The 25,515-nt window shown below is 44.0% G+C and overlaps 1 protein-coding gene across 1 annotated transcript in view; it reads right to left on the bottom strand.

Moving 5' to 3' along the window:
* The window catches only part of TNR (tenascin R), an 82,693-nt gene that overhangs the window by 15,595 nt on the left and 41,583 nt on the right, over nt 1-25,515 (bottom strand). Inside the window, exons 10-16 of the mRNA XM_022556645.3 lie at nt 24,883-25,152; nt 23,574-23,693; nt 22,514-22,660; nt 19,836-19,955; nt 17,651-17,794; nt 16,850-16,980; nt 15,818-15,950 (exon numbers count right to left, since the gene is read on the bottom strand). Of these exons, the coding sequence (XP_022412353.2) occupies nt 15,818-15,950; nt 16,850-16,980; nt 17,651-17,794; nt 19,836-19,955; nt 22,514-22,660; nt 23,574-23,693; nt 24,883-25,152 (1,065 nt within the window). The remainder of the gene's footprint in view (nt 1-15,817; nt 15,951-16,849; nt 16,981-17,650; nt 17,795-19,835; nt 19,956-22,513; nt 22,661-23,573; nt 23,694-24,882; nt 25,153-25,515) is intronic.

Raw genomic sequence — 25,515 nt, 5'->3', positions numbered from 1 at the left:
CCAAGCCAGGGACTATTAAAATTCAGGTTCCTGGGTTCTGCAGCAGATCTACTGAATCAGAATGCTGGGGGGTAAGTGTCAGGAATCAGTGTTTCACCAGAGCTCTTCAGATGAGCCTGAAGACCAGCTGGACTTGAACTCCACTCTTTCTCCAGTATGTTTCCCTCTCCTCAGAGAGTGCAGAGGTGGAGCTGGTTAGCTAGACTGTGCCCCAAGGGGTGTGATGGTCTGTTTTCCCTGCTGAGATCCATATGGCAGGGTGGATAAATAGACCGAGTTTCTGTCTGTCTGTCTCTCCCCCTCCTTCCCCTCTTTCCTTATTTTCTTTCCCTTTCTCCTTTTCCTTCTCTCTCCCTTTCCTTCCCTCTCTCTTTCTCAGTAAGCATGTCTTGAGTGGGCTGGTCCCAAGATGTAAATTGAGTGAGAGGGCATATGAGACTCTATCCTTGAGTTTAAGCCTTGTGTTCCAGTTTTTAGCATTAGGTTCTCCTCTGGGGTTATTGGACTCAGGCTTAGCTAATGATAAAGAATACACTGATTCCCAGTCTGCTTTATTCATTGCGTGTATACTGTGGCTTCATACATTTTTAAGAGATAGGGCAGTTTTCAGGCATCCCTAGCTCTCTGGATGTTATCCCATCTAATATCATCAAAAACTCACCTTTAATCCTAACATAGATCATCCCAGTAATTTTTCCCAAGGCAGAAATTTTAGGATGAAGAGAAAAACTGGAAGGCTTTTCTTCCCTTCTCCTTTGATACAATTACTAGGGTCTGGCCTGACAAAGAGGCTTCTTTTCCCCCGCCCCCCTGCTTTTTTTGTTTGTTTTTTTTGTTTTTAATGCAGGCTGTGATGATTACCAAGTTAACAGGAAAGCAATGCCAAGTGATCGGTACACTGAAATGTCTCATGGTTAAGCATCTCTAGATGTAACTGGGAGCTCAACAGGGCCGGGGCACTCACTGGAAGAATTGCTCAGAAATTGGTTTGGGTTGGGCATCTGGAGGCTGAATGCTGAGTAGAGGGAAGTGAGCTATACGACACACAGTGCAAATGGAGAGCCCCCAGCCAGCTGGGAGTGAAGGGAGAGACTCTTTCTGTCCCTTACTTGCTTTGTGTTCTTGAATGTGGTCTTTAAAGTGGTCAGAGTTAATGGCTTTGGAAAGTGTCTGCCCACTGCCCACTCTTAATGGCCTTAGCATCAGGACCGAAACCATGATATCAGTGTTTCTCTCTGAGAACAACCTCAGCAAGTCTCTCTGCAACTGCAGAGAAAAGGGTGCTGCTCCACACTAGCACAGGTGAGACCACCTCTGGCCACCCACACTTACATTTTTTTCACAGAAGTGGGTTTGTGGGTAGCAGGGTTTGGGGAGTGAGTCTGAGGCTGTGGACAGGGAAAAGTTACCTGTCTAGTCCACATGGGCTGTCAAACCTACCACCTTAGCCTCCTTCACAGCATCTTCCAGTTCGTTTACCTGTTCATTCTTTTGTGTATTTATTCAACAAACATATAGGAAGTGTCTGTTGGGGGTCTAAATACTGGGCTAACAGATTGGAATACAAAGAAGAAAAAGACACAGTTCCATCTTTCAGGTTGCTGACACTCTGGTGGAAGAAATAGAACAATATAACCCCAAGTCCTAAGTACTCTGGAAAAGAGATAAACGTAGGGAGGTATCAAAACATGGGAGTGGGCATGCAATGAATTCTCGGGCTGGTGAGGATAGGGTGAGTGGTGGAGCCTGGTATGGGGCAGAGATTAGCAAATGCTAATCAGAAAGTGCTTCTTAAGTTAGGAACCGATGTAGAAGTTAACCACAAATTGGTGGAAGAGGGGTGTTCTAGGTCTTTGCAAAACATGGCCTATATAGGAAACTGCAGGTTTAGCTAGGAAACAAGAGGAAGAGCCGGGTTGGATGGATAAGGAAGAGTTTTGGGGAGATAAGAGGGACTGGATCATGCCATTTAAGGAGGTGGACCTTCTCCTGAAGGAAACAGGATGAAGAGTCCTGATGGACTTTAAGCTCAAGTTTTTAGAAAGATCATTCTCACTGTAGTGTAGAGAACAGATTAGATGAGGGTGAGAGTGGAGGTAAGACCCCATTCAGGAGGTAGCAGTAGGAATCAAGGTAGAGAGATAACAACAGTCTTTAAGGAGTCAATGGAAACATAGAATTAACTGAGCAGTAGACAGCTTGAGTGTCTCTATCTTAAGCAGGGTTGCTGAGGAAGGTCTTAAGCACGGCAGACCACCCGCCTTCTACCCACAAAGGACAAATGCAACAGGCTTCCAAATCTTTCCTTCGAATTTGCCTGACTATTCCTTGGATTTACTTATATCAGGAGACCCAGTTCCATGGCAGATTAATTGATCACAGACTGGTAGCTTCCAGCCTGGCCCCTCTCTGTGTCTCTTGATTTAATATGGCAAGGAGAGGGTTGGGTTATGGTAAAGCCTCCTACTTGGTCTCTTCTTGCTATTCTGGCTCCACTTGCATCCATTCTCCATATTTTAACCAGAGTAATCTTTCAATAATGTACATGTGATACTATCTCATCCTTTTTCTCACTTGCTGAAAACCCTCCAATAGCTTCTCCAGTGCAACAGCTCCGATTGCAATGGCTTCCTGCAATTAGAATAAAAACTAAAGTCCTGAACACATCCTGTAACTTCCTGCATGCTCTGACTCTGCCTTGCACTCCTCCCACTTTCTCACTGGCTTTCTTTTATTTTTTTAATTAATTAATTTATTTTTTGGTAATGTTGCCAATATTTTTAAAATTTTTATTTTATTATTTTTTTTTACAGCAGGTTCTTATTAGTTATCTATTTTATACATATTAGTGTATATATGTCAATCCCAATCTCCCAGTTCATCCCACCACCACTGCCACCACCCCCTGCCCTGCCTTCCCCCCATGGTGTCCGTACATTTGTTCTCTACAACTGTGTCTCTATTTCTGCCTTGCAAACCGGTTCATCTGTACCATTTTTCTAGATTCCACATATATGTGTTAATATATGATATTTGTTTCTCTCTTTCTGACTTACTTCACTCTGTATGACAGTCTCTAGGTCATCCACTACAAATGACCCAATTTCGTTCCTTTTTATGGCTGAGTAATATTCCATTGTATATATGTACCACATCTTTTTTATCCATTTGTCTGTCTGTCAATGGGCATTTAGGTTGCTTCCATGACCTGGCTATTGTACATAGTGCTGCAATGAACTTTGGGGTGCATGTGTCTTTTGGAATTATGGTTTTCTCTGGGTATATGTCCAGTAGTGGGATTGCTGGGTCACATGGTAATTGTATTTTTAGTTTTTTAAGGAACCTCCATACTGTTCTCCATAGTGGCTGTATCAATTTATATTCCCACCAACAGTGCAGGAGGGTTCCCTTTTCTCCACACACTCTCCAGCATTCGTTGTTTGTAGATTTTCTGATGATGCACCTTCTAACTGGTGTGAGGTGATACCTCATTGTAGTTTTGATTTGCATTTCTCTCATAATTGGTGATGTTGAGCAGCTTTTCTTGTGCCTCTTGGCCACCTGTATGTCTTCCTTGGAGAAATGTCTATTTAGGTCTTCTGTCCATTTTTTGATTAGGTTGTTTGTTTTTCTAATATTGAGCTGCATGAGCTGCTTGTATATTTTGGAGATTAATCCTTTGTCTGTTGATTTGTTTGCAAATATTTTCTCCCATTCTGAGAGTTGTCTTTTCATCTTCTTTATAGTTTCCTTTGCTGTGCAAAAGCTTTTGTTTCATTAAGTTCCATTTGTTTATTTTTGTTTTTATTTCCATTACTCTAGGAGGTGGGTCAAAAAAGATATTGCTGTGATTTATGTCAAAGAGTGTTCTTCCTATGTTTTCCTCTAAGAGTTTTATAATCTCTGGGCTTACATTTAGGTCTTTAATCCATTTTTTTTTTTTTTGTGGTACACGGGCCTCTCACTGTTGTGGCCTCTCCCGTTGCGGAGCACAGGCTCCGAACGTGCAGGCTCAGCGGCCATGGCTCATGGGCCCAGCCACTCCACGGCATGTGGGATCTTCCCGGACCAGGGCACGAACCCATGTCCCCTGCATCAGCAGGCGGACTCTCAACCACTACACCACTAGGGAAGCCCTAATCCATTTTGAGTTTATTTTTGTGTATGGTGTTAGGGAGTGTTCTAATTTCATCCTTTTACATGTAGCTGTCCAGTTGTCCCAGCACCACTTATTGAAGAGACTGTCTTTTCTCCATTGTATATTCTTGCCTCCTTTGTCATAGATTAGTTGACCATAGGTGTGTGGGTTTATCTCTGGGCTTTCTATCCTGTATAATTGATCCGTATTTCTGTTTTTGTGCCAGTACCATATTGTCTTGATTACTGTAGCTTTGTAGTATAGTTTGAAGCCAGGGAGTCTGATTCCTCCAGCTCTGTTTTTTTCCCTGAAGATTGCTTTGGCTATTCGGGGTCTTTTGTGTCTCCATACAAATTTTAATATTTTTTGTTCTAGTTCTGTAAAAATTGCCATTGGTAATTTGATAGGGATTGCATTGAATCTGTAGATTGCTTTGGGTAGTATAGTCATTTTCACAATATTGATTCTTCCAATCCAAGAACAAGGTATATCTCTCCATCTGTTAGTGTCATCTTTGATTTCTTTCATCAGTGTCATAGTCTTCTGAGTACAGGTCTCTTACCTCCTTAGGTAGGTTCATTCCTAGGTATTTTATTCTTTTTGTTACAATGGTGAGTGGGATTGTTTCCTTAGTTTCTCTTTCTGATCTTTCATTGTTAGCATATAGGAACGCAAGAGATTTCTGTGCATTAATTTTGTATCCTGCAACTTTACCAAATTCATTGATTAGCTCTAGTAGTTTTCTGGTGGCATCTTTAGGGTTATCTATGTATCTGCAAACAGTGATAGTTTGATTCCTTCTTTTCCAATTTGTATTCCTTTTATTTCTTTTTCTTCTCTGATTGCCATGGCTAGGACTTCCAGAACTATGTTGAATAATAGTGGCTAGAGTGGATATCCTTGTCTTGTTCCTGATCTTAGAGGAAATGCTTTCACTTTTTCACCTTTGAGAATGATGTTTGCTGTGGGTTTGTAATATATGGCCTTTATTATGTTGAGGTAGCTTCCCTCTATGCCCACTTTCTGGAGAGTTTTTATCGTAAATGAGTGTTGAATTTTGTCAAAAGTTTTTTCTGCATCTATGGAGATGATCACGTGGCTTTTTTTCTTCAGGTTTTTAATATGGTGTATCACATTGATTGATTTGTGTATATTGAAGAAGGCTTGCATCCCTGAGATAAATCCCACTTGATCATGGTGTATGATCCTTTTAATGTGTTGTTGGATTTGGTTTGCTAGTATTTTGTTGAGGATTTTTGAATCTATATTCATCAGTCATATTGGTTTGTAATTTTCTTTTTTTGTAGCATCTCTGTCTGTTTTTGGTATCAGGGTGATGGTGGCCTCGTAGAATGAGTTTAGGAGTGTTCCTTTCTTTGCACTTTTTTGGAAGAGTTTGAGAAGGATGGGTGTTAGCTCTTCTCTAAATGTTTGATAGAATTCACCTGTGAAGCCATCTGGTCCTGGACTTTTCTTTGTTGGAAGATTTTTTTTTAATTTATTCATTTTTATTTGTTTTTGGCTGCGTTAGGTCTTTGTTGCTGTGTGCAGGCTTCTCATTGCCATGGCTTCTCTTGTGGCGGAGCATGGGCTCTAGGTGCACAGGCTCAGTAGTTGTGGTTCACAGGCTCTAGAGCACACGCTCAGTAGTTGTGGTGCACGGGCTTAGTTGCTCCGCGGCATGTGGGATCTTCCCAGACCAGGGTTTGAACCCGTGTCCCCTGCATTGGCAGGCAGATTCTTAACCACTGGGTCACCAGGGAAGCCCATGTTAGAAGATTTTTAATCACAGTTTCAATTTCATTACTTGTGATTGGTCTGTTCATATTTTCTGTTTCTTCCTGGTTCAGTCTTGGAAGGTTATACCTTTCTAAGAATTTGTCCATTTCTTCCAGGTGTCCATTTTATTGGCATAGAGCTGCTTGTAGTAGTCTCTTATGATGTTTTGTATTTCTGTGGTGTCCGTTGTACCTTCTCCTTTTTCATTTCTAATTTTATTGATTTGAGTCCTCTCCTTTTTCTTGATGAGTCTGGCTAAAGGTTTATCAATTTTGTTTATCTTCTCAAAGAACCAGCTTTTAGTTTTATTGATCTTTACTATTGTTTTCTTTGTTTCTATTTCATTTATTTCTGCTCTGATCTTTATGATTTCTTTCCTTTTACTAACTTTGGGTTTTGTTTGTTCTTCTTTCCCTAGTTTCTTAGGTGTAAGGTTAGATTGTTTATTTGAGGTGTTTCTTGAGGTAGGATTGTATTGCTATAACCTTCCCCTTTGAACTGCTTTTGCTGCATCCCATAGGTTTTGGATCATTGTGTTTTCATTGTCATTTGGCTGCGTTGGGTCTTTGTTGCTGTGCGCAAGCTTCTCATTGCCGTGGCTTCTCTTCTGGCGGAGCATGGGCTCTAGGCGCACGGGCTCAGTAGTTGTGGCTTACAGGCTGTAGAGCGCAGGCTCAGTAGTTGTGGTGCACGGGCTTAGTCTCTAGGTATGTTTTGATTTCCTCTTTGATTTCTTCAGTGGTCTCTTGGTTATTTAGTAACGTATTGTTTAGCCTCCACATGTTTGTGTTTTTTACGTATTTTTCCCTGTAATTTACTTCTAATCTCATAGCGTTGTGGTTGGAAAAGATCCTTGATATGATTTCAAATTTCTTAATTTTACCAAGGCTTGATTTGTGATCCAGTATGTGATCTATCCTGGAGAATGTTCCATGTGCACTTGAGACGAAAGTGTAATCTGCTGTTTTTGGATGGAATGTCCTATAAATATCAATTAAATCTATCTGGTCTATTGTGTCATTTGGTTGGAGCATTTAATGCATTCACATTTAAGGTAATTATCAATATGTATGTTCCTATTACCATTTTCTTAATTGTTTTGGGTTTGTTTTTGTAGGTCCTTTTCTTCTCTTGTGTTTCCCACTTAGAGAAGTTCCTTTAGTGTTTGTCATAGAGCTGGTTTGGTGGTGCTGAATTGTCTTAGCTTTTGCTTGTCTGTAAAGCTTTTGATTTCTCCATCAAATCTGAATGAGATCCTTGCCAGGTAGAATAATCTTGATTGTAGCTTCTTCCCTTTCATCACTTTAAATATATTGTGCCACTCCCTTCTGTCTCGGAGAGTTTCTGCTGAGAAATCAGCTGTCAACATTATGGGAGTTCTTTTGTATGTTATTTGTCGTTTTACCCTTGTTGCTTTTAATAATTTTTCTTTGTCTTTAATTTTGTTCAATTTGATTACTATGTGTCTCGGCATGTTTCTCCTTGGGTTTATCCCGCCTGGGACTCTCTGTGCTTCCTGGACTTGGGTGGCTATTTCCTTTCCCATGTTAGGGAAGTTTTCAACTATAATCTCTTCAAATATTTTCTTGGGTCCTTTCTCTCTCTCTTCTCCTTCTGGAACACCTGTAATGCGAATGTTGGTGCGTTTAATGTTGTCCCAGAGGTCTCTTATGCTGTCTTCACTTCTTTTCATTCTGTTTTCTTTATTTTGTTCTGCTGCAGTGAATTCCATCAGTCTGTCTTCTAGGTCATTTATCTGTTCTTCTGCCTCAGTTATTCTGCTATTGATTCCTTCTAGTGTATTTTTCATTTAATTTATTGTATTGTTCATCTCTGTTTGTTTGTTGTTTAATTCTTCTAGGTGTTTCTTCATTAATTCTTCTAGGTCTTTGTTAAACATTTCTTGCATCTTCTCGATCTTTGCCTCCATTCTTTTTCCGAGGTCCTGGATCATCTTCACTATCATTATACTGAGTTCATTTTCTGGAAAGCTGCCTACCTCCACTTCATTTAGCTCTTTTTTTCTGGGGTTTTATCTTGTTCCTTCAACTAGTACATCGTCCTCTGCCTTTTCATTTTGTCTGTATTTCTGTGAATGTGGCTTTCATTCCGCAGGCTGCAGAATTGTAGTTCTTCTTGCTTCTGCTTTCTGCCCTCTGGTGGATGAGGCTATGTAAGAGGCTTATGCAAGCTTCCTGATGGGAGGGACTGGTGGTGGGTAGAGCTGGGTGTTGCTCTGGTAGACAGAGCTCAGTAAAACTTTAATCTGCTTGTCTGCTGATGGGTGGGGCTGAGTTCCCTCCCTGTTGGTTGTTTGGCCTGAGGAGACCCAGCACTGGAAGCTACAGGCTCTTTGGTGGGACTAATGGCAGACTCCAGGAGGGCTTATGCCAAGGAGTTCTTCCCAGAGCTTCTGCTGCCAGTGTCCTTGTCCCTGTGGTGAGCCACAGCCACCCCCTGCTTCTGCAGGAGACCCTCCAACACTAGCTGGTAGATATGGTTCAGTCTCCTATGGGGTCACTGCTCCTTCCCCCTTGGTCCTGATGTGCACAGTACTTTGAGTGTGCCCTCCAGGAGTGGAGTCTCTGTTTCCCCTGGTCCAGTCTAAGTCCTGCAAGCAAATCCCGCTAGCCTTCAAAGTCTGGTTCTCTGGGAATTCCTCCTCCCATTGCCAGAACCCAAGATTGGGAAGCCTGACGTGGGGCTCAGAACCTTCAATCCAGTGGGTGGACTTCTGTGGTAAAATTGTGCTCCAGTTTGTGAGTCACCCACCCAGCAGTTATGGGGTTTGATTTTATTGTGATAGCGCCCCACCTACCATCTCACTGTGGCTTCTCCTTTGTCTTTGGATGTGGGGTATCTCTTGTGGTGAGTTCCAGTGTCTTCCTATAGATGATTGTTCAGCAGTTGGTTGTGATTTCACTGCTCTCGCAAGAGGGACTGAGAGCACGTCCTTCTACTCCGCCATCTTGAGCCAGTTTCCTGGCTTTCTTTTAATCTGTTGAACATGGCAAAGTTATTCCTCCCTAGAGTTGTAGTAATTACTCTTCTCTAGGCTCGGAATGCTTTTCTTGTGTAATTCACTCTCATCTTGCAACTCCTGGCTGAAATGTCTCAGCTCAAAGAGAGGCCTTTCCTGACCACCCTAGTTGAGGCCAGGGTCTGCGATGGGGGGAGATAGTGGCAAGTGAGTCCCAGTGCAGAGGCAGGAATTTGAACGAAGCCTGGATCAGACCCACTTGCTTATCTTGGAGAGCCTCCCAAAGAGGCAGGAGGCAACTGGAATGCCCCCTGGGGACATAGATGTTGGTGGCAGGCATTTTGGGGAGCTTGTCCTACAACAAGGACACTGATGCTGGCAAGTGCCATTTTGGAATCCTCCTTCTAGCCTATTAGCACCAGGGGCTTACCCGCCCACCAGTGGTCTGGCACTAGCCTCGGATCCCCTGGACTACACAGCTAGCCTCGCCAGAACCTGGCCCTGTCCACCATGGGCCAGCAACCGCCACATGGGTCAGGGCCAGGCAGCCAACCAGGCCAGAGGCCAGTCCCACCTTCGAGCATAACCACAATAGTCAGCCCTGCCACAACAGAAGGGCCCACACAGCCCACGTAGGGGGAACTTCTAGAGTTTATAGCTCTGGTGACCAGAGAGCAGTGTGCTGCTGGGCCCCATAGGACGTCTCCTACATAAGGCTACCAGTCCGAGATGGGAAACATAACTGACCTACTTAATACGTAGAAATGAAAATAGAGAATGAGGTAAAATTAGAAGACATAGGAGTATGTTCCAATGAAAGAACAAGACAAAACCTCAAAAGAACTAAACAAAGTGGAGATAAGCAATCTACCCAGTAGAGTTCAAGGTAACAATCATAAAGATGGTTGATGAACTCAGGAGAATGAATAAATACAGTGAGGAGTTTGACAAAGAGTTAGAAAATATAAAGAAGGCCCAAACAGAACTAAAGAATACAATAACTAAATTTAAAAAAACAAACAAACACTAAAAGAAATCAGCAGTGGATTAGATGATACAGAGGAAAAGATCAGAGAACTGGAAGACAGAGTAGTGGAAATTACCCAAGCTGAACAGAAAAAAGAAAAATAATTTAAGAAAATGAGGATAGTTTAAGAGACCTCTGGAATGACATTAAGTGTACTAACATTCACGTTATTGGGGTCCCAGAAGGAGAAAAGAGAGAAAAGGGGGCAAAGAACTTATTTGAAGAAATAATAGCTGAAAACTTTCCTAACCTGGGAAAGGAAAGAGACATCCAAGTTCAGGAAGGACAGGGTCCCAGACAAGATGAGCCCAAAGGTCCACATCAAGACACTTTATAATTAAAATGGCAAAAATTAAAGAGAAAGAATTTTAAAAGCAGCAAGTGAAAAGAAACTAGTTTCACACAAGGGGACTCCCATGAGACTTTCAGCTGACTTTTCAGTAGAAGCTTTTCAAGCCAGAGGGTGTAGCATGATATATTCAAAGTGATAAAAGGGAAGAACCTACAACCATAGTCTACCCAGCAGGCCTATCTTACTGATTTGAAGGCGAGATAAAGAATTTTATGGACAAACAAAAGCTAAAAGAGTTCAGCACCACTAAACTGGCATTACAGGACATGTTAAGAGACTTCTTTAAGTGGAAAGGAAAAGACCATTATTAGAAACATGAAAATTACAAAAGGAAAAATCTTACTGGTAAAGGCAAACATACAGTAAAGGTAGTAGATCAACCACTTATAAAGCTAGTAGGAAGTTTAAAAGACAAAAGTAGTAAAATCACCTATATTCACAATAAGTAGTTAAGGGATACACAAAACAAAAAGATGTAGAATATGATGTCAAAAGCATTAAACGTTGGGGGAGATTAAAAAAAGCACAACGTAGTGTTGGCAAAAGAACAGATAAATAGAGCATGGAATAGAATAGGAGTTCAGAGTTCAGAGACAGAGCCATGTATATATGGGAATTTAATATACAATACAGCACCACAAATCAGTGGAGAATAGATGGACTGTTCAGTAGAAGATGCTGGGGAAATTGGCTCGCCGTATCCCTACTTAATACTGTGTACAAAATAGACTAGATATACAAATAAATCCAGTAAGTTAATAGAAGGATATATAGAAAAATATGTTTGTGTCCTACAGGCAAGGGAAAGATTTTTTTAAGAAAGACTTCAAAAGTTCAAATAATAATAGCTAATACTTATCTAGCACAGGAACCCTGATGGACAAAGGAGAAGGTGGGCCTCTCCTTTTAGGGGTTTGCTTGTCTCAGTGAAGTTTACTCAGAGCTGTTTACTCAGCTCTGCTCAGAGCTGGTTCTAAGTAGTGGAGCGGAGAGAAGCCCCTTCAGTTCCCTACTCTGGTGCGGGGAAGTGTGGCGTATATAGGAGTAGATTGCAATGAACAGTGGTCATCAGGCTTTCCTTGCCCATTGATAACTATGTGGACTTGCATGGTCCACCACCTATTGTTCCAGAACCTAGGGTTTGCCCATTTTCCTTAATTTTCACAACCTCAAAAACTGAAGCTTGTGTTAGAGTACACTCCCGGAGTTTTCCTTAAAAGCCCCAGAGAGCAGCTCAGCCTGGCTTTGGAAGAGCAGGGACGGAAGCACAGGCAATAAAGAAAACTTCTCATTACCTATCTCTGGGGGCTTCCGAAAATGATTGTCTTCGCTTGACCTCAAGGTCAAGACAACCAGTTTTATTGTGTTCACTGTCTCGGAGGACAAGCTTTAGCGAGTGCCTTGTTTGCTTCTTATAGTATTAAAATAGACAATGAAATTGGCTTCTCAGAAGATCATTTCGCAAAGTCCCTGTTGCTCTGTGGGGAATATTTGTTTCCTCATTTATATTCATGTTTCTAAAAGACAAGCAGACCTTGAATGAAATTTCAGGCGACAGTAAATTATAAATAATGTGTCCATATTTTTTTTCTCTTCCATACTGCTTGTATTTAATTCCCCCCAGAGTCTTGTGCAAACACCAGAGACAAGAGGACAGGAAGCTATTAACATGATGGAAAAAATGAAATGGGCTTATGTTATATGGCAGGAATGCAACAAGGGGAGACATCTTGATCAAAGGAGTTTTTTGAGGTTTTGTGGGAGCCAGTTCTTCCCTTTTGTCTCTCTCTCTTTTATTTTTATTTTATTTTTTGTAACATCTCAACTTTTTTCTAGACCCTTAAGTAGGCATCTACTTGAAATGAGTCTCTTTACTTGGCCCACCCAGGACAAGATGAGGGCTTGTCAATGGATGGAGGCCACTTTGGGGTCCAGCTTTAAGCTCTTTTGTTCCCTAAGACACAACATAAAAAATGCTTAGAAAGATCAGCTGAGATCAGCCTGTCCTAAGAATAGGATGCTGATAAGTGGAAAGCTCAGGTACTGTCAGTGAAGTCAGAAAGGATGCCAGTTATTAGAATGAAATTAGCCTCTAAATCCATCAGCCCTGGTTTGCCATAACATAGGATGCTCTGGTGTTCCTCAGCCCTCTTGCCCAGCAGGAGTGATTCATGGGGTTCAGGCCAGCAGGCCTCCAATCTTTCGAGTACGGGAAGATACTCTGCTCTTTGTTTTTGTTTCTTTCTCTTTTCCTCTCTCTCTCTCTCTCTCTTTTAAGCAAGTGACAGGATCCTGCAGATGGAGCTTGCAGGGTACACTATGTGGCTTCAGAGGTGTGAAGGGAATAAGCGCTGGTCCTGATGGAGGGGCAGGAAGAGGATGGTTTGGGATGTGCTGAGTGTTGGGGGTGCTCAGAGAAGAGCAGAATCAGACCTGAGGCGCTGCTGCCCCAACCTCTCTTCCCAGAGGAAGCCCACTCTCAGGGCATCTCAGGAGATATATGGGCAGACAGGGGAGTTCTGGGATGAGAAACACCTGGGCGCCCAGGTGCCGGAGGCCTCTCTTTTCCCAGACTCCTTGTAAAGGAGTCTAGCTCATGCCACCTATCAAGTAAACCCCAATCCTCTTCTTGAGGACATCTCCACCCCCATACTTAGGAAGCTGGTACCCTTGTACTCTCTTCTTCTTTAATAAAATTTGCTTTTTTGGTGGGGCAATTGGAGGATGGGGGTAGAAAAGAGGGAGGGCGTGGCACAGGCAATGAGGACTCATTAATATTGACACGCAGATGACTCTGTAGGCTTTGTGTAATTTATTCGGGGAAATTTGCATGTGGGGTGGCAGAAAGAGCCTGCAATCAGGGGGACGCTGGGCATCATACCCTGCGGGCAGTACCTTTTTGCCTGTGTCTTCCCTTTGAAGGATACTGAGAACCCTCTCCTCCTAGAGCTTTCTTTAACCAGAAACCCCTCTTCTGTGCTCTGCAGCTGGGATTTAACTATTCCACTCAACCACCGTTTATTATGTCTGCTATGTGCCAGGCTTTGTGCAAGGTGATGTCACATGCATTACTTCTGTCCCTGAACTTTTCATTCTGTAACTGGTCAGTTCAGGGGGTTCTGGTAAATCTCCAAGACAAAGCCAGCAGGGTTTGGTGTGCGTCAGTGATTGAGATTTAAATTTGAGCTTTCCAGTAAAACTCTGTGAAAACTTCTAAACATGGACCCGTCTTTGCCATGCACCACTGTAGTTGTAGTAGCAAGTCCTTCTCTGATTCCCCAAACTGCTTGGAGCAACTCAGGCAGTAACTTACATTGATGGTACAGGCAAGTGGGCTCTTCAGTGTTCTCCTTTCCGAGGGGTATTGGTCATGCTGCAGTCGCCCAGTGTCAGTTGAAGTCTCATACAAACAAACGAAGAAATACCTAAATACATCCTGATGGTCCCCCTGTGCTGTCCTCCAAACAAAGCCACTCCCCTGGGCTCTTCCCCAGATTTCCACGAATTGTCAACCCTCTGTTTATTGGATCTTGCTGGGCCCCCAGCTGGATTCGGGATTCTAACTATTGCACACCCGCTGGAGGCAGCTTCGTCTAAGAGAGGCCAGCGGTGGGCACAGAAGCTGGCATATTTTACAGCCCAGGCAGACCTGGAGCAAGGCACAGCTGCAAGATACTGCAGAAACCTCAGGCATATTGCCGTCCTGCTCACAACCACTAGCTGTGCCGTTACCAGGATGGGAATTGAAAGCTCATACTACACTGAGCAAGCCTTGAAACCCATGCATTTTTGGAATGAAATGATTAGTTTAGACCTAATAAATATGCAGATCAGGGGCTCTGTTTATGTTTCTGTCATCTGTATTTGTTTTAGGGGAAGGAAAATTTTAATTCAGTGAAAAAGCTCCAATCCATGGGTCTTAGAGTGGTGGCTTAGGAAAGGAAAGCCTAGAGGACCCTTTAATTAACCTGTGAATGTGCAGGGAAAGGCTTGACCAAGAAGAGGGTGATGCCTTGGTTCTGAGATAAGATACCCCTAGAAAGGTCATGGAGTGTGAGCGTAACCGACTTCAGCCCATAAAAGAGATCAAGTGTCCTCCAAATTCCACTTGTCAAGGACCCATCTTGGATTCATTTCTTGGTTGTGTGAGCAAGGTTTATTTTTATTTTTTTATTAAAAATTATTTTTCTGATTAATGTGCTCATTGTCGACACTTTGCAAGATATTGAAAAGTATAAAACAGAAAGAAAAAGGGGACTCATTCATAATCTCACTACCCTAAAGAATCACTAGCGATGTTTTAATGTATTTGATCCAGTGTCCTGCTTTGTTATTCAGAACAAGTCTAGTCGGGGAGGCACCTGGGTAGGGATGGGGGAATTTCTGTCACTTCTCTCTGGTGATGGGAGGATGGGCTCTGGGGTGTGGACAGCAATCCAATCACCCTGGTGCTCTAAGACGGCAGGCAGAAGTGTGTCTAGGGATAAGGAACATGCCTACACCTGCCCCACACTGTGTAGAGCCAACCCCCTCAGAACATGGGAGGGGGAGAGAATTCAAGGTCTGGACTGGGCAGTCCCACATTACAGACTGTAGAGAGGTACCGTGGGAAGTGCTAGAAAGGGTTGTTAACAGCACAGACCCCAGAGGCAGAACAACTGGGGGTCAATCCCACGTCTCCTACTTGAGAGCTATGGGATCTTAGGTGAGTTACCTCACCTCTCTGTGGCCCAGTTTCCTCATCTGTAAATAAGGACACTAGAACATACCTCACAGGCTGTCATGAGAATTAAATAGTACACATAACGCAGTTAGAACAGCAGTGCCTGTCAGATAGCTCTCAAAGGTCAGGTGTTAGTTTATTTCCTGTTATACACATTAGGACACCCTTATCCCTTAAGGGCATTTCCAGTATCTTCTGCTGATACTTAAATGAGGGAAAGCAGGAAGAATGCTGGACTTAGAAGGAGAAGACCTTGGTTCAAGTTCTGACCCAGCCACTTACTGCCATGTAAGTTATTTGATCTCCATGCACCTGAGTTTCATCATCTGAGATGAAATGGGGATAATAAGGCCCTTCTCACCAGTTGTTATAAGGATGAGTTGAGACCATAGAAATGCAAAAGTGCTTTGTGTGTGGAGAAGAACCACAGTTTTAATATTGGGGCTTTACTCCTGGGACTTTTACTAGGTGAATCTGATTACAGGCAGCAGAGGAAGGAAGGAGGGGAGGACAAACTGTGCTGGAAAGACCCTTGCAGAAAATCTCAACAGGAGCCTGCTCTCTTACTTGGTGCATTTAGTTGGTGCAGGTGGACCAGGACTTTGCACTGCTGGCTCCTGTGGCTGCCTTGGTAGTGAGAGGTTCCTGGCAGGGCCTTGGAAGGCAGGAGTGGAGGGAATAATTATTTTCCTTTGCAGGAAGAGGCAGTTGAGTTTCTCTGATGGGCTCCTCCCTGGCCAAGTCTCAGCAGAGGCAGCCGAGGAGCCAGACGCCACCCAGGGGAGGAGAAGGCATCAGGGCAGCAGGAAATCTCTCACCTGTGGTGAAGGCGGTGGAGGTGATGCTGCTCCGCTCGGTGTCCTGGGCCGCCTGCAGGAGCACCGTGTAGTCTGTGCTCTCAGACAGGCCCTCCAGTCGGATCCACGTGTCCTCCGCATCCACAATCAGCTCCTGCGGGATAGGCGGAGGAGGGAGGTGGAAGGGGGTGAGCAGAGGCGTCACCATGGAGGGCAGTGGGGAAGGGAAGTTCAGACCCCAAGGTCGGTATTGCAGTGGCCATTTTTATCCTCTCCATCCCACATTATGTAAGAAGGAAACCATTCCAATAAGCAGGGAAAACAGCTCCTATGTGAGACTGAGGCCAGCTCCTATCTCACGGATGCACATTGGGAGAAACTTAGGCCCGGCATTATTGAATCCAGTGGTTTTCGGATTGCACAGGGCCCCCTGGAGCCCTGAGATGCAGGAACCTAGGCTTCCCTCTTCCACATCCAACAGACTAGCTCTACTTAAATCTATTCTCTGTATTTGGCTTCTGAATATGATTTCACTTTTAAAAAGGATTCCACTGTTAACAAAAATTTGACAACCCGTGCTCTAGGTGAACTGTTTCAACTGGTCACCTAAAACCGAAATTTGTCATCTCTATTGCGGGCTATATAGATGTAGCCTTTATAATGCTTATCTAGAGGCATGTGAGACTGTCCAGTTTGGTATCCAGCTCATGTTTGCTTGGCCCTGTTAGTGAAAAACCGTTCCACTACTGTGTACTTATATTGCCTTGGAAGCTGGTGCGTCATCATATTGGTCACATCACCACACCTAAGTGAACTTGCAGGGTAGATGCCCCCATTACCTAGAGAAGAAACTGAGGCTCAGAGAGGTTGAGTGCTTTGCCTCAACTTGTATGGAGAGTAGTAGCGGAGGCAAGACTAGCACCCAAATCGTTGGCTTGCAGATGAAGGCTCTTTCCTCAACAGCACGCTAGGTATCCATAGTGGCAAACCTAGCTTGTTCCCTTGTGGATTGCTGGACAGCAACGGTCTTTCCCCTTTCCAGAAAAATCTCACCTTGCGGCTTCCATCGGTGGATTTGTAGGTCAAGATGTAATTCTCAGTCTCTGCTCTGGGAGGCTGCCAGGAGATCAGGGCACTTTGTCTGGTGACTTCACTTGCTGTCAGATTGGCAGGAGCATCCAGGACTGAAGAGAGGAGAAAACGCCAGTAGTGCCTGCCCCTCCATCTCCTTCCTCTTTGATTCCAGGCATGTAGATCAGTCTGTCTATCTATGTGGTCTCTGGGCTGCTCACATGCTAACCCCAGTTCTAGCTTGGACAGGAGCCTAAAGGGCACTGCTGGGCCAGAAGGTAATCGTCATGTCATGATCATTCCTGCAGCTATTCCCCCTTCCCTCACCTGACCCTCCGGGCCTAGATGTGATATCTTCCGATCTGACCCTCTAGGTCTGAAATCATGACCTTGTTAAACCTGCATGTGTGTGAGCTCACTCTTGAACATATAGCATTCCCACACCTATACCTTTGTCTGCTGTTCTCCTGGCCATGACCATACCCAGCAACTCCCTCCCCAATATTAAGCTCTTTAATATCTATCAGATTTTTCCGGGCCAGATGCATTCTCAGTACTGGCCTCTGTTGGCCTGGTTGTACTGCTGTCAGCCAGACCCAGGAAGAGAGCTGCAACTCACTTTCACTGGCATTTGGGCGGCAGTTAACTAAAATAAGGATAGCTCACAGCTGCAATGTCCAAAACCTATAGACTATAATCTAGTTGAGCACATGGAAACTGATCATTTTCAGGATCAATAAAAGCCTCTCAGGATACTAGATATGAAGCTGACCATGTACTCACGGGTAGAGAAGTTGGTGCTGATCGTGCCACTGGTGAGAGGCCCACTGGCGGCATACAGAGTGACGGTATAGTGGGTCCTAGGAAGCAGGTCAACAAGCTGGAATTCCTCACGGTCTCCATCAACCAGGATGGTCTCTCCAGCAACTGAAATCAGATGGTTATGGATAAGGAATGAATAAGGCTCTTCAACTTAGGAAAGACCTATCAAATCCAAAGGCATTTCATAATGGGATATGTTATCATGGGATATTGTTATCACATGCTGAGATTATTATTCATCAAAGATCTTGTTTATAACCCACTCCCCAGCCTTACCTTGTGTAGTTGGTTTTAGTTGATTTTTTGCACCCATGGGAAGAGCTTTGCATTCATTTCTACTGCATTTTGCCTTGTTGACTGAGTTTTGGGCCACTGTTTCAGTTTATTAAAATACACGTGAATTTGGCTTCTATTGATCACAGTTTTGCCTTTTGGAAGAGCTCACATAATGGCTCTGTCTCTTTAGTATCTCCCTTTGCATATGCTACCAACAGTCAGCATCACTACAGCAGTTCTTCAAACTCCCCACTCTCTCAGGGTACTGTTTTCCTTGGAACGCCCCTTCTTCTCCTATTCTCTTTGTCTTTAACTTTATCTAAGATCTGCCTTCTTTCTTCCCCTCAACACCTTCACCCCAAATCACAGTGGCCCATCAGAGGTGGCACACTGGTGTGTTGTGCTTGCCCAAATCATGACACTGCCCACGTTGGGTTGTAACTCTTTACTTGCCTGCATCATCACCAGAAGTGAGTTCTGCAAAGACAAGAACTCATGTTTGGTCTCTGAATCATTATAGCCTTAGAGAGTGCATGGCACATGGGAGGGCAGCAAAAGTAGTTGTTGAATGAATGGAAATTAATGGCTGTGATGGAGCTCTGTGCTTCGTATCTGTGAGCAGGTGCATCTGACTGCCTTAGGGGAATAATGGAGATAGTGTTGAAACTAAGGCTTAAAGGATGGGTTTACTAGGCAGATAAGTAGGGAGAGCGTTTCCTGGTAGAAGAAAGAGCATGTGCACGGTGGTTTGAGAAGGCAGGTGAGAATTAAGAAATGCAGGGTCATAATGTGCATGGAGGAGTGGTAGGGGTTGAAGTGGCTTTTGCATGCACACAGGGAGGTTAGGATGTATCCATAGTAATGATATTCATTCTCTGAGGAGGGTCAATCATTCAATCAGCTATGTAACTCCAAATGTGGTCCACCATGTATTTTTCCATCTAAGTGGTAAGTGGGTCTTTGTAATGCCTTGCTGAGATACTAATGTGCTCTCAGACTTGCCAATTAAAAAAAAAGGACATAAAGTGGTTTTGGTGAAACTCATACTTAGTGAACCTGTGCTGGTATGTAGTAAGCACTGATTCCCTTCCAGCTTATTTAATAGTCTGTTTTGGTTTTTACTTTCCCAAGCTTTGACAATCAGTTTACTTTTCAGCTTACAGAATTGACTTAATCTGTCATTTTTGAAAATTAAGACATCTGCCTGCCTTCTCTCTTCTGGTATCTTTGTTCTCTGGATTCCTGCCTATAACCCACAATATTCTGTGAGCACATGTATAATTTAGGCAGGGAAATAATTTTCCTTGGCTTAGGAACTTGAATTACTCAACACTGTTTTGCTTTGGGCTTCTCTGTTCAACTTCAAATAGCGTTAAGGTGAACAAGTAAGGTGAAGAAGACGTTGCAACTCAAGATTTCATGTGGGCTCAACCTTTTGGGATGGATATGAGTAGAGAAGATCAAAGCGACAGAAGAGCTTAGTAGTTCTGAATCCTTTGTCACCTGTTACCACGGATGGTCCTTTAGTGTTTTGTTCGCTCTGTAAATATCTAGAAAAGTCAGCTTTCTTGCCTGCAGCATTTTGGGGCAAGTTCTGAGTTTTGTCTTCCAAGTGCTGTTTCTGTTTTTGTTTTCCTGTTGGTTACATACCCTTCTTATACCTTTTAGATTCAGCTTTCTCAATTCTCATAGTTGATACAGTTCACAGAGTTTGGGGGCTATCTTGAGGGCTTTATGGTGAAATTAAAGCAGGAAAATTCCCAGTTTTCTCTCAGATGGATAAAATGTTTTGGTTTTTTTTACTTTCACACTATCCTTCAGCCCCAATCCCCGCCGTTCCCCCCTGATGCATAGAACCGCAGACACCCACCTGCAAAGTGTGTGAGAACAATGACGTAGTTCTCCACTTCACTCACTGGTGCCTTCCACTGCAGCAGAGCTTCTGTTGGAGTGATGTTGGTAGCAGTCAGATCCACAGGATTGTCCATGGCTGAAACAGTACAGGAAAATATCAGGTAAAGGTAAGAGGAACTGCAGGATGGAAGAGCAGAGAACCGTCTCCTATAGTTTCACCCAGGATGCATGTCTGCTGCTGCACTATACAAAATAATGAAGTGAGTGAGGACCTCTTTCCTTTCTCCCCTTCTGATTCCATCAGCCCCTTCCCCTTCTCCCATTCCTCCTTCCTCTCAAGCACCCCATGCTCCCCTAATTGCCCTCAGATCTTCCTTTTTAATTCATTCATTAGCTTCTTATGTGCAGAGGGCTGTCAGGTGTTACGGGGGTGTCCAAGGTATGGATGTTGTGTTTTAGATATTTAAACCTAGATGGAGAAACTAAGAACATGCTGTAGAAACTATTATATTTCTAGTTAATGAGCTAATATGCTTCCCAGGCTCTTTGTTCTTTGATAAATACAAGGGGCGTGCCTTGTGGAACAGTCTCTGTTGATGAACGTCAGGAAGTATGGTGGGAGTTCCATGAAGTCAGGGAGTAACCCCAGCACCTGGAACTTAGAAGTTACTCAGTAAATACTTGTGGAATGAAGAATGGGACTCAGGTTGCCTTTAAAGTCAGATCCGATTGCTGAATTCTTGCTTTGCTACTTACGAGGCTGACTCTGTACTGAGTCCTGGGGATCCTTTTTGTGGCATAGAGAGTCAAGGGACTTCGTCCAGGCTTAAAGCCAGGAGTGCCTGTTGAGGAACAGAGGTTGCTCATCATAGCACCATGTTCTTATTCTCACTTGCCTATGCTCCATGCGTTTGTTTCCTTACTGTGCCTCCTTTCCATAAAGTTGGGATTTATCTTAGAAATGCAGGTTATTACAGTAGTTTAGGCATCAGCTCACCCTACGTGTCATGGAATTTACTTTTGGGGACCAAGATATGCTGTTGATCTGGTCCTGTTCTGTGACTGAAGGTTCTTATCGCTTGTCTATGTCTTTTATTTCAAAGAAACAACCATAAAGTGTGTTTACAATTTTAACATCTGAATTGTATCCATAACCTGTGCCTTGAACAAGGTCTTCGAATGCAACCTTATTGAAAAGAAACAAAGAAGAAACGTCTTATGAGACTACAATTAGCTTGACCTCTCTGAGATTGACCATGAGACTCCGAGGAGTACTCGTTGCCAAAAGTTATAAAATCATAGACATCATATTAAAACAACAAAATAAAACATTTCCGTGAGTAATCTGGTTATTGGGAGTTGCCAAAATAGCTCTGCCTAAACTTGAAGGAGGACAGTTTGGGTTGGTGCACTACTGAATACCTGCGTTAGAGAGACTTGCTTATGACCAAGAACCCAAGGAATGAGTTTTTGACCTGAATTGTTGTTCTCGTTTACTTCCGGGGTAGGAGGCTCTTGAAGTCCATTTTATTGTCCTCACTGAGAAAAACCCTAATTTCTTTAACATGATTTCTAAGACTTTGAGGAAAGTATGGGGGGTGGGCAGGGGCTTGTTTTATTCAATGGACATCACTTCAGGTCAACATCAGTAGATACTTTAATGGTCATAGATAACTTGATAGAAAGGGTAAGATTAAACCAAAAACATGGCTGCGTTATCTGTAGTCATAGGCATGGAAGGAGATTAGGGAAGATTAGAACATCCTGTGGTATCTTTAGATGAATAATTTTTTGAGTTTCTGAAGGAATGTTTCTTTGGCCATGGCCACAGGGATGTTCTTCCTGGGCTAGTGAGTGTATCTACAGAAGCAGTGAGGAATTCCAAGTTGCCCTCGTTCAGAAAATACGATTCTCTGAGGGAAGTAAGCAGCCTCAGGAAATCCAGGCGTTCTCCTCATGAGGCAAGCTGCATGTTTTCCTGTGTGCTACAGGAACGATAGCCTCATGGAGAGTTAGGTCTGGGGTTGCAACAGGAAACTTTGGCTGTTCCCTCTTGTGTCTTCCACAGCAAATCTTTCCTAGTTTTGCATGATGGGCTGGCTGAGGGGTCAGAGAAGGAGAGCAGGGGAGCTGCTGCCAGAGCCCTGTCCTCTGGCCCATCATTTTTCTACAGAAAAGCGCCTCCTTCCTCCTCCCTGGAGCATAAAGCAAGAACAAATGCAGCTACTTGGTGGTTTCTGGTCACATAGGATGAGGAGTTTCATGACCCCAAGGGTCATTACTGGAATAACAGCCCCCTTTTGTTTTTTTCTCTAAGGTAAAGTTTCCTTGTCTGAGTCTTTTTAACAATTAGACGGGATGAATCAGATGTCTGTTGTGGAATTCATTCTGTCATGAGTCTTTGGAAGGTTCCTTTTCATACTGGAAGTTCCATGAAAATGTCTGACCTAAACCAGTAAGACTCTTAGAAGGTGTCTCTCTAAACTGCTGGTGTTACAGAGGAGGTCAAAGGGGAGAACACTGCAAATTGTTTTACATAACAATGAGTCAGAGGAGCACCCAGGAGAGGAGCCTGGGATCCCAGGATCAGTGTCCTCTGCATTAGCCGGGATAACTTCACTCTTTCCCTCTTTTGTTGGTCGCAGGTCCTCAGCCAGGGTCCCGACTTGGCCCACCATAGGGAGACATGCCCACCTGTGTGCACAAGAGTGCAGATCCGCTCACTCTCCTCCCTGCCCCGCACGCTGTTGAGGCTGATTTCATATTCGGTAGCTGGGTACAGCTTGCTGATGGTGAATTCTGTCACTGTGTTGGGCACCACCGAGCTGTCCAGCCGTCCCACTAAGGAAGAACAGAAGCCACAGGTCAAGTTCAGTGGATCCCGTATATACGCAGCTCATAATACAGGAGCTCCTGGTGGCACGCTTTCTTTCATGAAGCCAATACGGGTGCAAGGCTCAGCACCCAGTTGGGGGATGGGGAGGCTGGGAATGTTGGAACTTGAAGAGACCTTGCATGCTGATCCCACCCCCTCGTTATATAGGATCCCAGGAGCAAAGGAAAAAAAAACCTATTTATTAGGTGGTTTTCTAACAAACTAGTCTTAAAGCAGTATAGAGGGAATGGCAGAAAAGAGTGGTCCATGCAGCCCAGAGACAGGGTAGTCTGGAAAATTATCCCACCCCCTCACTGGAAGTGATTGTACCCTCTACTTCATTAACAATTCCACATGCACCAGCAAGAACTGTTAGGATGCAGGTGAGGTCTGGGCCAACTTCTTCTGACTCCTAACTTGGCTGGAGTGGCCGTAATAGGACCACCGTCACTGTGGTTCCCTCCAAGGCTCCATCTGGCTCTGTGGTGTCTTTAGGCATCCCCTGGGGTGTTTAGCCTTGGACTTTAATTCCCTCAGAAAAGTGCATGTGACCCTGGCTCTTGTTAGACTCGTTTAGAGTTCTTTGTTTCTTGCTACACTGTCTGGATAATGACGACCGATTACCATGGTTCACTCTACTGGTGAAGGGCCTGCTTTTTGAGTGAATGTAATCAAGCCTTTTGTGGGAGGAGTTCGTGAGTTCTGGATTCCTTGGCTGCTCCTCATCAACCCACTCTCATTCTGATGCAGCATGCTGCAGAGAGGAAGGAAATTGCAGGCAGGAGGGTGATATCCCCTGGGATACGCTAGTTCTCCCATAACAGTCTTCATCCAGCTCCAAATCCCATTCATCTTTGAGAAACCAAGAAACTTTATTACCTTGTGTTGGCCGATATGATACTCGGTAGTAATCAAAAGACGCAACAGGAGGGCTCCAGGAGACCATAACTGAGTCCTTGGTCACATTGCTGATTGTGATGTCTTTGGGGGGATCAATTCCTACAAGGCCCCGGGTGGTTATGGGAAAAAGACAGGAAGCACAGTGTGAAAAACAAATTCCTATTTTTGGTTTTATGTGGACCAAGAGCTATTGGTGTCCCAGAGGCAGACAAGGCCTTACTTTATACTAGGGCAACCTTAAAACCATTATCAGGCTGAAGTCTCTCTTGAAACCTCATAGGAGTGGCCAGTGTCATGCTCCTGGAGAATATTTTAACAACATGACGTCAAGCTGTCAAGGTCTGTGCCTGTGCAGCAACTGTTACCTATATGTAGGCCAACTGGGAAATTTCCTTTAAGTTTGTATGTTTTATTTTGAACTGGGAGTAATGGTCATTCTCTCTGGGGCAGCTTCTCTTGGACAAACCCAACTCTCTCTCTATCTCTCTTTAAGCAGCCGCCTTTTGTTCAATTTGGAAAAATTGCTCTTGACTGTAGAGGGATTTCAGAGCACAAGTCCAGAACAAACCCACTTCCCTAAACTGTATTTTATTTATACTGTATACTTTGTTTTTTTGACTACTGGAAGATTGCAGGGTCAAAACCAGCTGAGTGTTTAATCCCCTTGTTCAGTTTATGAATTCTTGTAAGTATGTAAGAAACCACCCAAACACACATGTCCTCACCCACATGCACACTCATATTTGTGATTATAGATGAGAAGGCTGAGAAACAAGTGATCCAATTCAGCTGAGAGTACCTGTGTTTTCCAAACAACATGCAGATCACCCCATTCTCAGAGTACCAGGTCCCTGTATGGTTGCATGCTAGTCGCATATGATCCTGAGGAAGCATCATTCACATCAGTGAACTTACTGGGCAGTCAAGAGATGGCACTCCAGAATAGGAACAGATGTCTCCTCACTGTAGAAGGGTTTCCTCTTGGAGACTAGCTCTCTCCAGGGCTTTCTCCTAAGTTGGTAGTGGGAAGACATCTGGACCAATGCATTAAAGGCCTGGCCTCCTCAAGACATTGAGTCCATCCTACCTTCTAAATGGAAGTTTCCCATCTTATACATTTTGTGCGGCCCTGGAAGAGGTGGCTGTTTCAGAACAACTCATAGACGCTCTCTTGATAAATGAGGTGGTCCCTTACTCCTTGGGTGTTTCTCCTTGTAAATTTCATTGACTTGTTGAAGGCTACTGTGGGAACCCCCTCACCACCTGCTGTCAACTCCTCCAGCCTCACCTGTGGTGATGGAGCCCATGATGGGCTCAGAGGTCACTGTGCCATGGACTGCCACCAAGTTCACAATGTACTCGGTGGCTGGCTGTAGGCCCATCAGGACAGCATGCCTCTTCGTGGCATCCAGAGAGACCTCCATCGTCTCTTCCTCTTCATCCCGGGGGCTGTAGTTCAGAATGAGTCTGTCTGCTGGAGGGGATGGGTCACTCCAGGTGATGTTCACACTGGAGGAGGTCACGTGAGAAAAGTGCAAATGGGAGATGGGGCGGAAGCCTGCAAAGCAGAGGACATGGATGGTTCTGAAATCCACATGAGGTGGTGGGGCCACTGGGATAGAAGAGGCATCTGACTGAAGAGATCTCCTTTCCTCGCACATAAGGACTATGCCTTCACCTGTTGACCCAGAGCTTCCACATTCTCACTCTCCTGTCCTGTCTACTGTCCTTTCTCCAAGCCATACACTGAAAAATGAATGCCCTCAGCAGTATAAAACCAGCATTACCTCTGAGTTATTCATAGTACTGATCTAGGATTTAAAACCTCTATCCTGGAAGGAATTCAACAGGATCCCATGGAACCTCAGAATGCCCACTGATTTTGTGCAGGCAAGGAACTATGAACAGAATCAACCACTGT

The sequence above is a fragment of the Delphinapterus leucas genome, chromosome 1 (assembly GCF_059928025.1).
Source record: "Delphinapterus leucas isolate spDelLeu-1000000601 "Yukka" chromosome 1, BTC_Dleu_Yukka2, whole genome shotgun sequence".
NCBI lineage: Eukaryota > Metazoa > Chordata > Mammalia > Artiodactyla > Monodontidae > Delphinapterus > Delphinapterus leucas.
Note: the sequence above shows the minus strand (reverse complement) of the source record. Positions and strands in the feature narration are given on the sequence as shown.